Source organism: Indicator indicator, chromosome 6 (assembly GCF_027791375.1).
Source record: "Indicator indicator isolate 239-I01 chromosome 6, UM_Iind_1.1, whole genome shotgun sequence".
Lineage (NCBI taxonomy): Eukaryota > Metazoa > Chordata > Aves > Piciformes > Indicatoridae > Indicator > Indicator indicator.
In genome coordinates this window covers 38,360,847-38,374,495 of record NC_072015.1, presented here as the reverse complement: position 1 = coordinate 38,374,495, position 13,649 = coordinate 38,360,847, and the positions used below count along the sequence as shown (strand labels likewise).

Below are 13,649 nucleotides of genomic sequence, written 5' to 3'. Positions count from 1 at the left end.
ATGGTGAAGCTACAGCTGCCCAATCCTGGCCTGGAGGACAGGATACCTTCCCATGCAGAACTTGAGGTCCTTGAGAAAGAAGAGGCAGACTCCAGACCAAAATGGGATAACAAGGCTCAGTATATGCTGACGTGCGTCGGGTTTTGTGTGGGCTTAGGAAACGTGTGGCGTTTCCCATATCTCTGTCAGAGCCATGGAGGAGGTATGTCTCTAATATAATCTTTAATAACTTAACTTTGGTCATAACTTTGGCTAGATTTAATCTCTCTTTTGGGAGACAAGTAATGGAATGTGTCTAGAACTGATCGGAACCTGTAAGAACAGTGATGTTCATCTCTAGAGTACTGTCTAAAGGAGCAAGTTATTTCACAGGTTGCCAGCATCCACTGAAGTCATGTTAATGATGGAAGAAAAGGAAGGCACAGGGCTGTCACTTTGCATACATGCATAGATATAATGTGTATTTTAAAATATTATAACTTGGGAGTATAACCCTGACAATGATCTTTTCATAATAGCATTTTCATTGGTTTTAGACTCATGTGTATCAGCTGCAGCATTAGTGTGTGTGTAATTAATGATAGGAGTAACAGAACTAAAGTAGTTAAGGATAAGAATATGTTTTTAGCAGATAGTGTTATTAACTAATTTTAAATTCAAATGTATGCTATATTATTTTGCTGCTCTTCCTTAGTGTTCAGGTTAGGACTGAATGATCATGTAAAAATTGGTGTTACTGCTTTGCTGTTTGTTTTTAAAAATGATCTTGAGCTGAACCATTCCTCAAATATTATATGACAACAGAAATTTCTCATTTTCTGACAGAGTTTTCTGCCTACTCTCAAGTTATTAACTGCATTTCACTCTAAAGCATGTGTAAAAAGTATTTATTCCTTTGTGACGTTTAGTCTTGAGAGAATTTTTTTGTCTTAAAGAGGGATATTTCAAAGTAATTTTCATCAAATATATGCAATGAGATATTAAAAAATTGCTCTTCTGAGTTAGAGTAGGGACCAAGGAGGGCTGTATGGGGAGTTGCTGGTGCAAATAACAGATGACCCAGTTGCCAGATGAGATGCTTTTAACATTGTTTTCTAACATGGGCTGGTGTTTAGGGCTTGCAGTGCAAACTGAAGGTTGTTTGTGTCACAGCCAGCACACACCCAGAAAATCATAACCTCCTTTCCATGTGTGACAACTTTAATTTGATAAAGTGGATGGGTAATCTCCAATATTCATGGTACTCTTCAGCTTCTTCTGCTTAATCTCAGAAAGTGGACATGCCCGGTTTCCCAGGGCTGATTTTCTGACTGATGTCAGTGAAGATTTATGAATTGCTTCTGTGTGTCTGTCAGTACTGTGTTTTAGTTTATCCTTTGCATCAGTTATTTTTCTTTCCTATAATCCTGTGGTTTGTCCTTGCTCAGTATCACTAACAACAGTTATCCACAAGTTCTTGCTTTCCTGGGACACTCTCACTCAGATTTGAGGTGGCAGTTGAAAGGCAGCACACAGCAAATAAATTATGTAGCTGGCTCTGGGCTTAGGGCTACAGCACAGGAATATGTCCCTGTAGCCAGACTTGTTGCTTTCTCTATCAATTTTGCATAACACCAAGTGCTGTGACTCATACCAATATGTAATTGTGAGCATCAATGCCTTCCTGTGGATTCCTAGAAAGAACTCCTTAACTTCATCACACGTGAGGGTAGAGAGCTGTTGTGCAATCCTTCCTTCCTCCCTGCTGTACAGTGCACCTCAGCCTCTCCTGGTATGTCTAAATCTGACTCCTACCACCACTCCCATCCCATCATTACAGCATCTGTTCTCCAACTTCTCCCTTCCATCACACACACACACAAAAATGTGCCTCTGTAACAGATTAGGAGAGAACTGCAGTGTTGCAAACCTTCTTTCAAGTTAACTAACACAAAGAAAGCATACATCACACTCATGAGTGCACTAAGGAAGCTCCATCTCCCATAGTCTTTCCAGCACCTTCACTCTGGATGGTGTCTGGATTCCCACTTCATGTCTTCACGATATTGCTTCACCTGATCCTGGATGCAGAGCAGCAGAAATCCCTGCTGCTGCTGTCTTACACTGGAGATGGGGACCATGCTGCTCCTCAGTCCAGTCCTGGCATGATTATTTCAGAGAGTCCTCAAGCTCACTTTGGATCTGATGGTGTATTCTGGCTGTGCTTTAGAAGATAGGAAAACATGCAGCAATTTACCATAGAGTAAATATCTACAGAGGATGAGAAAAAGTCCTATGTGATCACAGAATTAGAGATTGCCTCATAAAGTGCATGCAGAACCAAGGCTGCACACATTACCTCACTAAAAGAGTTTCTAGTTTCTGAGGGTTGCTTTTGCTGTCTTCTTTGGTTTTGAAATATGAGTTACGGTGGATGAATGTTTGGAGTCATTTAGCATGGGTGAGGCAGCAAGGGTGTAGATAGCACTTCAGCAGTGACACTTCCAAATAAGACTACTTTATGAATCAGTGTTTATACATCTTATATCCTCCATGAGGTATAAAATTTACCCCTTACATTTCGACTTCTAAGAAGATGGATTTTTTTTCTCTCTGCAGATTGACTGCAGCAGCAGGAGTTAGGAGTGCTGAGTGTATAGATAACTCTTATTTTCATGTGTTTGAATTTAAATCCAGAATTATTTGAAGGCTGCTTCTTCCTAAACACAATACTGCAATAGTGTTTTAACACTGTAATACCCAGGTATACAAAAGGAATGGTTACATATTTTCCTTACACTTGTTTTCAAAGATTACAAGTTTGTATTTTTTTTAAATGGAATATTTACCCCCAGTAAAATTTAGTAAAGCATATTTCATCCTTGTCATGTCTTGAAAGTTGTAAAATACATCATTACCATAGGACAACTAGATTTCAATATATATACACAATGTAAAAAGCTGTGGTGTTTGCCTTTCACCAGCTTAATGAGATCGAAATTTCCTTTCATTTGATAGCTATCTCTGACATTGCACATAGCCTTTGTTTAATCTTTATTGAGCAACATGTCATTTAATCAACTGTTAAACATTTCTGTTTCATCCCTGATGAGTATAATGAAAAAAAAAAAAGAAGAGGATGTATATTTAATGTTTAAACCATTGATCTAAAAAAGAAGCCTCTAAGTCTACAGCTCACATATGCCTGCAGTAAACCTTGCCACTGGGTATGCCACAGTGAATGAAGTGGCAGTAATGACATCAGCAGTTCCTAGCTGATAATGATACCCTCACTACTGTTGAGATCTGAGAATCTGATAGTATGGAAAAACATCCCCATCTGAAGTCAAAGAGGAATTATGTGAAAGCAATAGTACTTTTTTTTTTTTTCAAGTTGACATTAGAAACTCTTAGAATAAAGAGAGATTGATAGCTGTAAAGGTGTTCAAACCAATTATTATGTGTTCTGAAATACAGTGCTGAAACAGGATGAGAATTTAATATCTCAGCTGTACAGGTTCTCAGACTGGACTCAGACTGGAAGATTACTCATTGCTTATACACATCTCTACAGCATTTCTTTTCAGATTATTGGTTTATTTGTTAAGTTCATAAAATGTGACAGCTTAAAAAGCATTGGGTTTATATTTTTCTTTAAAGTTCCATATAGCAGCTTTGTAGAGTTATTACTACCTCTTCCTGCCCCCCCCCCCCCCCCCCCCCCCCCCCCCCCATTATAACTTTTTCAGAAAGGTTGGGGAGAAATTGAGAAAAGTGGAGATACAGCAGAGGTAGATTTCTGAGCTGGTTGTTACAACTGAACCCTGGGAAGAAAAGAACCCAAGAAAGAGGAAAAAAGTGACATAGATAACTGAGAACTGTCATTTTATTTCTCTCAAAAATATAGGGATATGCCTACCACCAAATATAGGTAGATTTACTTATTTTTCCAATTCTGACACGGCACACCTCACATTTTTAATTCATCAGAGATCTCATACTATGCATGACTACCTGTTCAAGTCAGAGATGTTTTAGTTGTATCTGTTTGCATAAGGATATAGACTCTGCACTGCAGCATATGCACAGAACATTTACTTTATACCTGTGGTAGCAGAAGGGGTGGAGGGAAGCCCACCTGCTCCATGTGTGACCGTATCAGAACCTGAAATTCATTTTCAAGTGATTCCAAGGTAGTGAGGAGGCTGGGGAGCTCTGAGAACAGGGTTGGGCAGCACACCTTTTTCAGGTGATAGATGGCTCCACAAAGGGTGTCCTCTCCTCTTTTTGTGGCAGCATAAGGAAGGTTATGGAACCTCTGTATCTGATTGCTCTGTCAAAGATGACTCATGCTTAAAGACTACTTTTATCACATCTTAACAAAGATATCTCAGTAAGCATCTAGAGACCTTGGGAAATCCCCTGGGGTTGACAGAGCACTTGTGACATGTCCACTACAGAAGCTGAGAATCTTGCAAAAAATTCTGAGAATCTTGCAGCAACTCTCCACAGGAAGAGTTATGATGTGGGGACTGTGTTGCTTCTGAATCTCTGTCTTGGAGGGTGAAGCATGATTTCTACCCAGACTGCTAGAGCTGGTTGAGTGGAGGTGCACTTAGACCCCACATGGAGTACTGCATCCAGTTCTGGAGCCCCTATTACAGGAAGGATCTGGACATGCTGGAGCATGCCCAGAGAAGGATGATCAGAGGGCTGGAGCACCTCTCTCTCTCTCCCTGGAGGTTTTTAAGGCCAGGATGGATGGGGCTCTGAGAAACCTGATCTAGTGTGAGGTGCCCACGGCAGGGGGGTTGGAACTAGATGATCCTTGAGGTCCCTTCCAACCCTAACAATGAGCATCAGGAAAATGGAGTCCAAATCAGAAAACCATCAGCCTGCTTTCTATTGAAAGTGAAAAGTTGAGAATACCTTTAAATGCAGTCTAAAGCAAATTCCTGTATGGATTCACAGCAATCAGCCTGACCTTCTCCCCCTTCTGATAACAGAGATTGTAACTACTAAAAATAAATGTTTTCTTGACAAGCATGATAAGAAACAAGTGGTCATAGATTGGAAGGACTATAAAAGGTGTGTACTTCCTTATGCAACAAGATCCTTGCCTGGGGGAAGAAATTTCTAATCAAGTCCTCAAACAATCTTACCACGACCTGATGAAAAAAAAAAAAAAAAGGAAAAAAAAAAAACACACACAGAAAAAAAACCAAAACAACAAACAAAAACACAATACCCCAAAAAAAACCCAAAACCAAAACCAAAACAAACCAAACAAATAAACCCTCAAAATAACCCAAAACCCAACCAAACTGACATATTAGGGGCAAAGATTGGTAAGCAATGCACCTGTGCAGAACTAACTGCCAGTCCATTCTAAAGTTTCAAGAGGGAATCTAAAACCCATTGCAAGGTGAATTTCAGGATGGCAAGGACTTACCCTGAGTGGAAATGTGAGGTGTTTGGATCATGTAGCTGTACAGATCCACCTTTTGTATTTAATTACTACCATTGCTGAAGAAAGACTTTACCAGAGAGAGGACTTTACAGTACAGCAAGAGACCTATCCAGCATCCAAAAGGGGAGGTAACAAAAAAAGATCCACATAGAGCAGCCATACAAACTTTGTAGAGTCAGGTTTCAGACTCTTAGGAGGTGTCTTGAGCTTAAAACAAAAAGAATGCTCTGCAACTAAAAATTGCTGATATAAAGACACTTATCTTGTCCTTATCTAATCTTATCTTTATGAGAGCTGTGGTAGTTTGAGGCTGGGGTGCCTTTAAGAAACCACAAAGTTGCAGAGCTCCAGAAGGTCCAGAGTGTTCAGGAGGTGGACCAGGAAGCGTATTTCATTCCCATAAGTCCTGCATCCTTATAAAACTGGTTACAGAAGCAGTTTTCTTCCCTTTTCCCTCCCTCTCTCCTCCCAGGCTGTTATCTCTTGCAGGGGAAGCCTGGTGTCAGCCTTGGCAATGCTGCCAAGTAGGCCTGGAGCAGCCTAATTGGGGAACAGGAGCTGCCAAGCTAAATTTTTGCTGCATCATAAATGTGTGGTATGAGGGATAGAGAGGACTTGGCTGGGTCAGGGGGGGACATGAAGGCTTGGGTCTGTTGGCCTGGTTTAAAGGGAGGTTTGTGTGAAGCTTTGGGTTAATGAGATTCTGTGTAAGCCCACACTATGGATTTTGTGCATTTTATATGTTTTCCACTGCCTTGCATTGCAGTTTGTAGTTGTGAATAGCAATTCCATTTAAACTGTCTGATCCTATCCAATCCCTTGCATGACCATTTTTCTTTTGCCCCTTTTGGAAGAGGTAAAAGAGCAATCTGTCTTGTTCTAAACTAAGACAAGAGTTCCTGAACAGAGTGCAACAGGAGGGAAACTGTGTGCCAGCCTGACATAAGGTTGGAGTACAGGACTTGTACTGTTGGCAGCTCCATTTCACAGTATCACAGTGATTCAGAGACTGGAAGAGACCTCAAGAGATCATCAGGCCCAACCCTCCTGCCAAAGCAGGATCACTTAGGGGAGTCTGCACAGGAAGGCATCCAGGTGGGTTTGGAAAGTCTCCAGAGAAGGAGACTCCACAACCCCCCTGGACAGCCTGTTCCAGGGCTCTGTCACCCTCACTGGAAAGAAGTTTCTCCTCATGTTGAGGCTGTCAGTCTCTCTTCACAGGGGAGATGCTCAAGTCCCCTAAGCACCCTCATGGCTCTCCTTTGGGTTCTCTCCAGCAGGTCTCCAGCAAGTCTCTCTTGAACTGGGGAGCCCAAAACTGGACACAGGATTGCAGGTGTGGTCTCAGCAGGGCAGAGTAGAGAGGTAGAAGAACTTCCCTAGCCCTGCTGGACACACCTTTCTTGATGCATCCCAGGATCCCATTGGCTCTCTTGGCCACAAGAGCACATTGTTGTTCCATGCAGAACTTGCTGTCCACCAGCACTCCAAGGTCTTTCTCTGTGGAACTGTTCTCTAGCAGGGCAGCCCCTAACCTGTACTGGTTCCTGCTGTTATTCTTCCCCAGATTTAGGACCTTGCACTTGTCCTTATTAAACTTCCTGAGGTTTGCCTGCACCCAGCTCTCAGCCTGTCCAGGTCACGTTGGATGCTGCACAGCCTGACAGGTGTCAGCCACCCCCCAGTTTGTATCATCAGTGAACTTGCTGAGGGTACTCTCAATCCCCTCAGCCAGGTCCTTGATAAAGATATTGAACAAAACTGGACCCAGTAGCCATCCCTGGGGAACACCACTGGCCACAGGCCTCCAAGTTGACTCTGTGCTACTGGTGATGACCCTCTGAACTCTGTTGTTGGGTCATTTTGCAATCTACCTCATAGACCAACCATCTATGCCACATCTCCTGAGCTTTTCTATGACAGTGTTATGGGACACAGTATCAAAGCCTTACTGAAGTCAAGGTATATGACATCCACTGCCCTTCCCTCATATACCCATTTGCTCATGGTTTCATAGAAGGCTATCAGATTAGTCAGGCAGGATCTCCCCTTGGTAAATCCATGTTGGCTAAACCAACTCCAGGCCTCCATTACCATGAAGACATTGCATTAATGATCATCTCTACAGCTCTGGTGTTGGCTACATCGAAAAAATACCCCACAGAGCAGAAAAGCAGCAGTTCAGCTCTTCCTAAAAGCATTCAACTGTCTTGGATTCAAAACTATAGTTTCCATTCTTCTTTCCATTCTTCTTTCACTTTCATCTTTCACTCTCTTTCTTTCTTTCCTTCTTTCTTTTTCTTTTTCTTTCTTTCTTTCTTTCTTTCTTTCTTTCTTTCTTTCTTTCTTTCTTTCTTTCTTTCTTTCTTTCTTTCTTTCTTTCTTTCTTTCTTTCTTTCTTTCTTTCTTTCTTTCTTTCTTTCTTTCTTTTCTTTCTTTCTTTCTCTTTCTTCCTTTTTCTTTCTCTCTTTCTCTTTCTTTCTCTTTCTTTCTTTCTTTCTTTCTTTCTTTCTTTCTTTCTTTCTTTCTTTCTTTCTTTCTTTCTTTCTTTCTTTCTCTTTCTTCCTTTTTCTTTCTCTTTCTTTCTTTCTTTCTTTCTCTTTCTTTCATTCTTTCTTTCTTTCTTTCATTCTTTCTTTCTTTCTCTTTCTTTCTTTCTCTTCCTTTTTCTTTCTTTCTCTTTCTTTCTCTTTTTCTTTCTTTTCTTTCTTTCTTTCTTTCTTTCTTTCTTTCTTTCTTTCTTTCTTTCTTTCTTTCTTTCTCTTTCTTTTTATTTCTTTCTCTTTCTTTCTTTCTTTCTTTCTTTCTTTCTTTCTTTCTTTCTTTCTTTCTTTCTCTTTCTTTTTATTTCTTTCTCTTTCTTTCTTTCTTTCTTTCTTTCTTTCTCTCTCTTTCTTTCTTTCTTTCTCTTTCTTTCTTTCTTTCTTTCTTTCTTTTTCTTTCTCTTTCTTTTTCTTTCTCTTTCTTTCTTTCTTTTTCTTTCTCTCTTTCTTTCTTTCTTTTTCTTTCTCTCTTTCTTTCTTTTTCTTTCTTTCTTTCTTTCTCTTTCTTTCTTTCTCTTTCTTTCTTTCTGTCTTTTGTTCTTTCTTTCGTTCTTTCTTTCTTTTTCTTTCTCTCTTTTTCTTCCTTTCTTCCTTCTTATGTATTTTACTGCCCATGATTACAAAGACTGTTTGTAATGAGAGATAACCATAATTCTAATGCAATTTTTCAAGCATCTGACTCTGCATTTTGGTATTCCACTGCAGTGTTTTATGTTTTCTCCCTGTTAGAGGTACACTTTATTCAGGGGGGAAAAAAAGAAAAGTCCTGTACTAAGCATGTTTGTCATAATTAAAAAGATTTGAGCCCTGAACTTCAGATGTCTTCTGCTCAGCTGTTCCTGGAAAGTTATTGGTTATTTTATTTAATAGGCTTCTGCCTAACCTTTCAAGGGATCTTGCTTAGCTCTTTCAACTGCTTCATATAATTGGCATGAGTCACAATTACAAAACCATAATGTGGACAAAAAGAAATTCATTGCAAGAAAGTAACTACCCTTCCTCCACTTGCAAGCCAAAGGTGGCTTCTTCAAAGTTTAAATTTGAGAGTATATCATTTGTGTTTACGTTTGTCACTTGGAAAGATGTATCAGTGTGAGAGCTGGAATCACCCCCACAGACAATGACCAGGCTAGCTCAGTCTGGAAGCAAATGAAAGCTGTATTTACAAGCAAATCTACAATCTATGATGAAATGCAATGAATATGTACAAATAGACACTATTCACAACATTTACAAATAGGTACAATCAACAGAAAAGCACAACCAAGCCCCTTTTGCTTCCCCTGAGGGGACCTCCTAAAGGGCCTCCCCCCCTAGGCCCACCTGGCAGAAAGCAGAGAGTTAAAAAGCAGAGAGACTGTTAGACTTAGCTCGCCAAGGTCAGTGTGTTATCTTCAGCCAGAAGAGAAGAAGAAACAGCAGCCGGACAGAAGCCCAGCAAGCAAGCCCAGAACTACAACTCCAACTGCCCCAACTGCCCCAACTTTGTTTTGAGTAGTGGTTCTTAAACATTTCTATCTATCCAATGGAAGTGTTTAGAACAATCATTATTTTGCTTTCTTACACCCAATAGTGACTTATTTGCATTCTTTCACTTTTCCTGCTTGAACTTTGCAAAGAAAAATTTAAAAAGACAGTTTTAAACCATCACAAAAGAACAAAAACTCCTACTTGAAACCACATACATGATGAGGCCCCCTGTTTGGACAATCAGGAAAAAGCGCTGTTCAGAAACTGGAGAAGGGTTTCCACAATTATGCTTACAACTCCTTGCTATATCAAAAGCCCTCAAAACTGAATTTTGTGCTTTCTTGTAGTACATCACTGATGAGAAACTTTTTTTTTTTTCCTTATCATTTTCAGGAGCCTTCATGATCCCTTTCTTGATTTTGCTAGTCCTGGAGGGTATCCCCCTGCTTCATCTTGAGTTTGCCATCGGTCAAAGGCTGAGGAAAGGCAGTGTGGGTGTCTGGAGCTCTATCCACCCTACCTTGAAAGGGGTTGGTAAGTCCAAAGAAGATATAAAAAGCTACCCAAGAAAGCACAAACCTCTGAACTGACAATCTTAAGAGCAGGTCTTCAAGATCTTGTTCTGATGTGTCATAGAGATTCCAGGATCTATTCCTTTCCCCTTCTCGATAACTCTCCATTGTTGGCCTGCACTAATCTTCATAAGGCACTATGACAATTTTGTGTCTAATTCCCCAGGGACTATGTGTCCAATTAAAACCTTTCTTTAATTTGAAACATAGAGCTTCATAGATATTTTCTGTACTGTAGATATTGGCTAGTTTGACCACTAGGATGAACATTTAAATGTGCCAAAATTTTGTTCTTTATCTGTTCTGCAGCTAAACCAGCTGAATCTTTCCCTCAGCTGGTCTACCAGACTTCAGCTCCATAATAAATCACTTTCTTACATCTGAGAGAGGTACCATGCTGAAAGCCATAGAAACAGGGTTTTGTCAGAGAATACTTCACATCTGCATTAGACTTCTGAGTATGCAAACACTCTATTTGTCAGTGTAGTAAAAGTATCATGACGCACACAGCATTAAAAACTTCATAGCTACATCATTACACAGGCAGTGGAGGAGGTGCCCTCTGAATATCATGGAACACTTGGGAGGATGACCAAGCACCAGGCACAGGTGACCCGTAGAGGTTGTGGAGTGTCCGTACTTAGAGATACTCAAAATCTGACTAGGCATGGTTCTGGGCAACTGGCTGTAGATGGCAATGCTTGACCAAGGGTTTGGAGAAAAAAACTTCCAGAGGGCCCTTCCCACCTCAACCCTTCTGTGATTATAACACTTGAAAGGGAAGAAACACAGTCTGTCAAGACTGTTGTCTTCCACTGTGTCTATAAATCAGTTACCAAAGATATTTTTTCACAGAAGCACAGAATGATAGGGTTTGGAGAGGACAACTGGAAACCATCTAGTCTTATGCCCCCTGCCAGAGCAGATTCACATAGAGCAAGTTGCACAGGATGGTGTCCAGACAGGTTTTGAATGACTCCAGAGATGGAGACTCCACCACCTCTCTGGGCAGCCTGTTCCAGTGCTCTGCCATCCTCAAAGTAAAGAAGTTCCTCCTCATAGAATCATAGAATCAACCAGGTTGGAAGAGACCTCCAAGATCATCCAGTCCAACTGATCACTCAGGCCTAAGCAATCAACTAGACCATGGCACCAAGTGCCTCATCCAGTTTAGATGGAACTTCTTATGTTCAAGTTTGTGCCCATTACCTCTTATCCTGTTACTAGGCACCACTGAAACCCATTGCATCTGGGATTTTTCAAACTTCTTCAGAATGTGAGAACTCTCAGAAGCTACTCCTTAGCATTACTTGTGCCAGGAAAGCTACCAGAGGGATTGCTTGGGAGCAAGGGGAAAAGGAGAGGTGCCAGCTTGAATCCTGAACCTTTTTGCAGACTGTGCCTCCTGGCACCTATCCATCCTATACAACAGAGATTAGCAAAACACATCTGCTGATCTCTGCAGTGACATCGTGGAAGGGGAATTGAGGCAGAATCCCAAGTGAGTTGAGAGTTACATGTACCCAGCATCCCAAACTCCCTAGATATCATCAGAAAAGTCTGTGAACAGGGCTGTGTAGTGTCTGCATGAAGTCCAGTCATAAATGTGACTCCTAAGTGTCAGCTTCCGTCCCAGAATATTTTTAGGTTGTACATCTGTGTAGGACTCACCTGTCAAAACTTTAGCTATCAAATCCACAGTGATTAAACCTATACCCAAAAAAAAGAAAGGATCAGGAAAGGCTATGAACCACAGAATTAGGGTGAGGAGGAGAGCAGATAAAGGTTAAGGCTCATATCATTTATTTTCATGTATCCTACAGACAAAGACTACCAAAATTTACGATTTTTTCTGATTTTTTTTTCCAGGCATAGCAGCAATGTGTGTATCCTTCCTGGTGGGTTTATATTACAATACAATTATTGCCTGGGTAATGTGGTACTTCTTCAACTCCTTCCAAGAGCCCCTGCCTTGGAGTAGCTGCCCTCTCAATGCCAACAGAACAGGTATATTTCATGAAAACCTGTATTTTGTAGGGAAGCACATTTTCCCATTTCTAGCAATTAGCCCAACTGTGCCTCTTTCTGTAAAACAACAGTAAGGCATGCCAGTCCTCTTGGGAACATTGTGTTCTTTTCATACTTGTGCTTTGTAGAAATTCACGTTATAGGTGATCAGTGCTTGACCTTTGAGACAAATTTTGACTCTTTTATGACTCTTCAGGACTGATTTTGACAGATGTGTTCACATACAGAATATTCACAAAGTGCCAGTCTAGCATGGGCACTGATATTTTCCAGATTTAGACAGTGTGTTTCATCCATCTCTTCACCAATAGATCTCCATTAACATATTGGGGAGGAAAAACAAAAAAAGGAACAAGAAAAGAAAAGAAAAAAAATTGCATAAGCTGTGTGCAGCACCTGCATTTCTCAAATTGACAACAGTCTATAGCTCCTTGAAGACTGCTTGGTAGCAGCAGCTTTGTTTTCTGTGGTTAGCCCTGCATGAAGCAGGGTTTTTCTGGGTGGGTCAGTCCTTCAGAGACCTTTGCTCCTCTCCTCCCAGAATAATTATATAAGGCCTCATATAAGGCCAAGACAGGGCAGAAGGCAGAGGTCAGCACACTGCAGAGAGCTGAGAATCCAACTTGAGCTGACAAGACCTTGAACAATGCCCCATAAAGCAGAAAAACAAAGTGCTGCTGATCTGAAGGAGGTGTGGGGGTGGAAGAGCTGCCTGGCTGCAGGAAGATGTGGGCCACACTCCATCAGAAAAGAAAGTTCAGGACGTGGAAAGCCCATAGTTGTTTGCTTGATTGGTTTTTGGTTGATTGGTGGTTGTTTTTTTTTAAAGAAGAGATAGGAAGTGTACCATCATTGAAAAATATCTCATTACCTCTTCTATTAAAAAATAATTACATGCAATTTTGAAATCCTCTCCATGCTTTCTTTGGCACAAGAAGCTTAAAACCTCACGTTTTTGTAGGAAACAAAACAATTATAAAGATAAAAGAGTCTTTGACTGTTTTAATGATTCTATCTACATGATTAATCAATAGAAACAACCATACAGAATCATAGAATCAACCAATGTTGGAAAAGACCTCAGAGATCATCAAGTCCAACCTATCACCCAACACCTCATGGCTAACTAAACCATGGCTCCAAGTGCTATGTCCAATCCTTTTTTGAACACCTCCAGGGATGGTGACTCCACCACCTCCCTGGGCAGCACATTCCAATGGCCAATTACTCTTTCTGTGAAGAACTTTCTCCTCACCTTGAGCCTAAAATTCCCCTGGTGCAGCTTGAGACTGTGTCCTCTTGTTCTGGTGTTGGTTGCCTGGGAGAGGAGACCAACCCCCAACTCCTTTCAGGTAGCTGTAGACAGCAATGAGGTCTCCCCTGAGCCTCCTCTTCTCCAGGCTAAACACCCCCAACTCCCTCAGCCTCTCCTCATAGGGCTTGTGCTCCAGACCTCTCACCAGCCTCGTTGCCCTTCTCTGGGCATATTCAAGTGTCTCACCTGTGAGGGAAGACCCCATTGGATTTCAAGTCCAACACCTTAACCACTCAGCCATTGCTGCTCCTGAAACAATAGAAACAATAATA

At 41.0% G+C, this 13,649-nt stretch overlaps 1 protein-coding gene across 1 annotated transcript in view; it reads left to right on the top strand.

The window, feature by feature from the left end:
- Positions 1-13,649, top strand: part of LOC128967427 (sodium-dependent neutral amino acid transporter B(0)AT1-like) — a 28,539-nt gene continuing 14,890 nt past the window's right edge. Inside the window, exons 1-3 of the mRNA XM_054381539.1 lie at positions 1-202; positions 9,856-9,996; positions 11,904-12,041. Of these exons, the coding sequence (XP_054237514.1) occupies positions 1-202; positions 9,856-9,996; positions 11,904-12,041 (481 nt within the window). The remainder of the gene's footprint in view (positions 203-9,855; positions 9,997-11,903; positions 12,042-13,649) is intronic.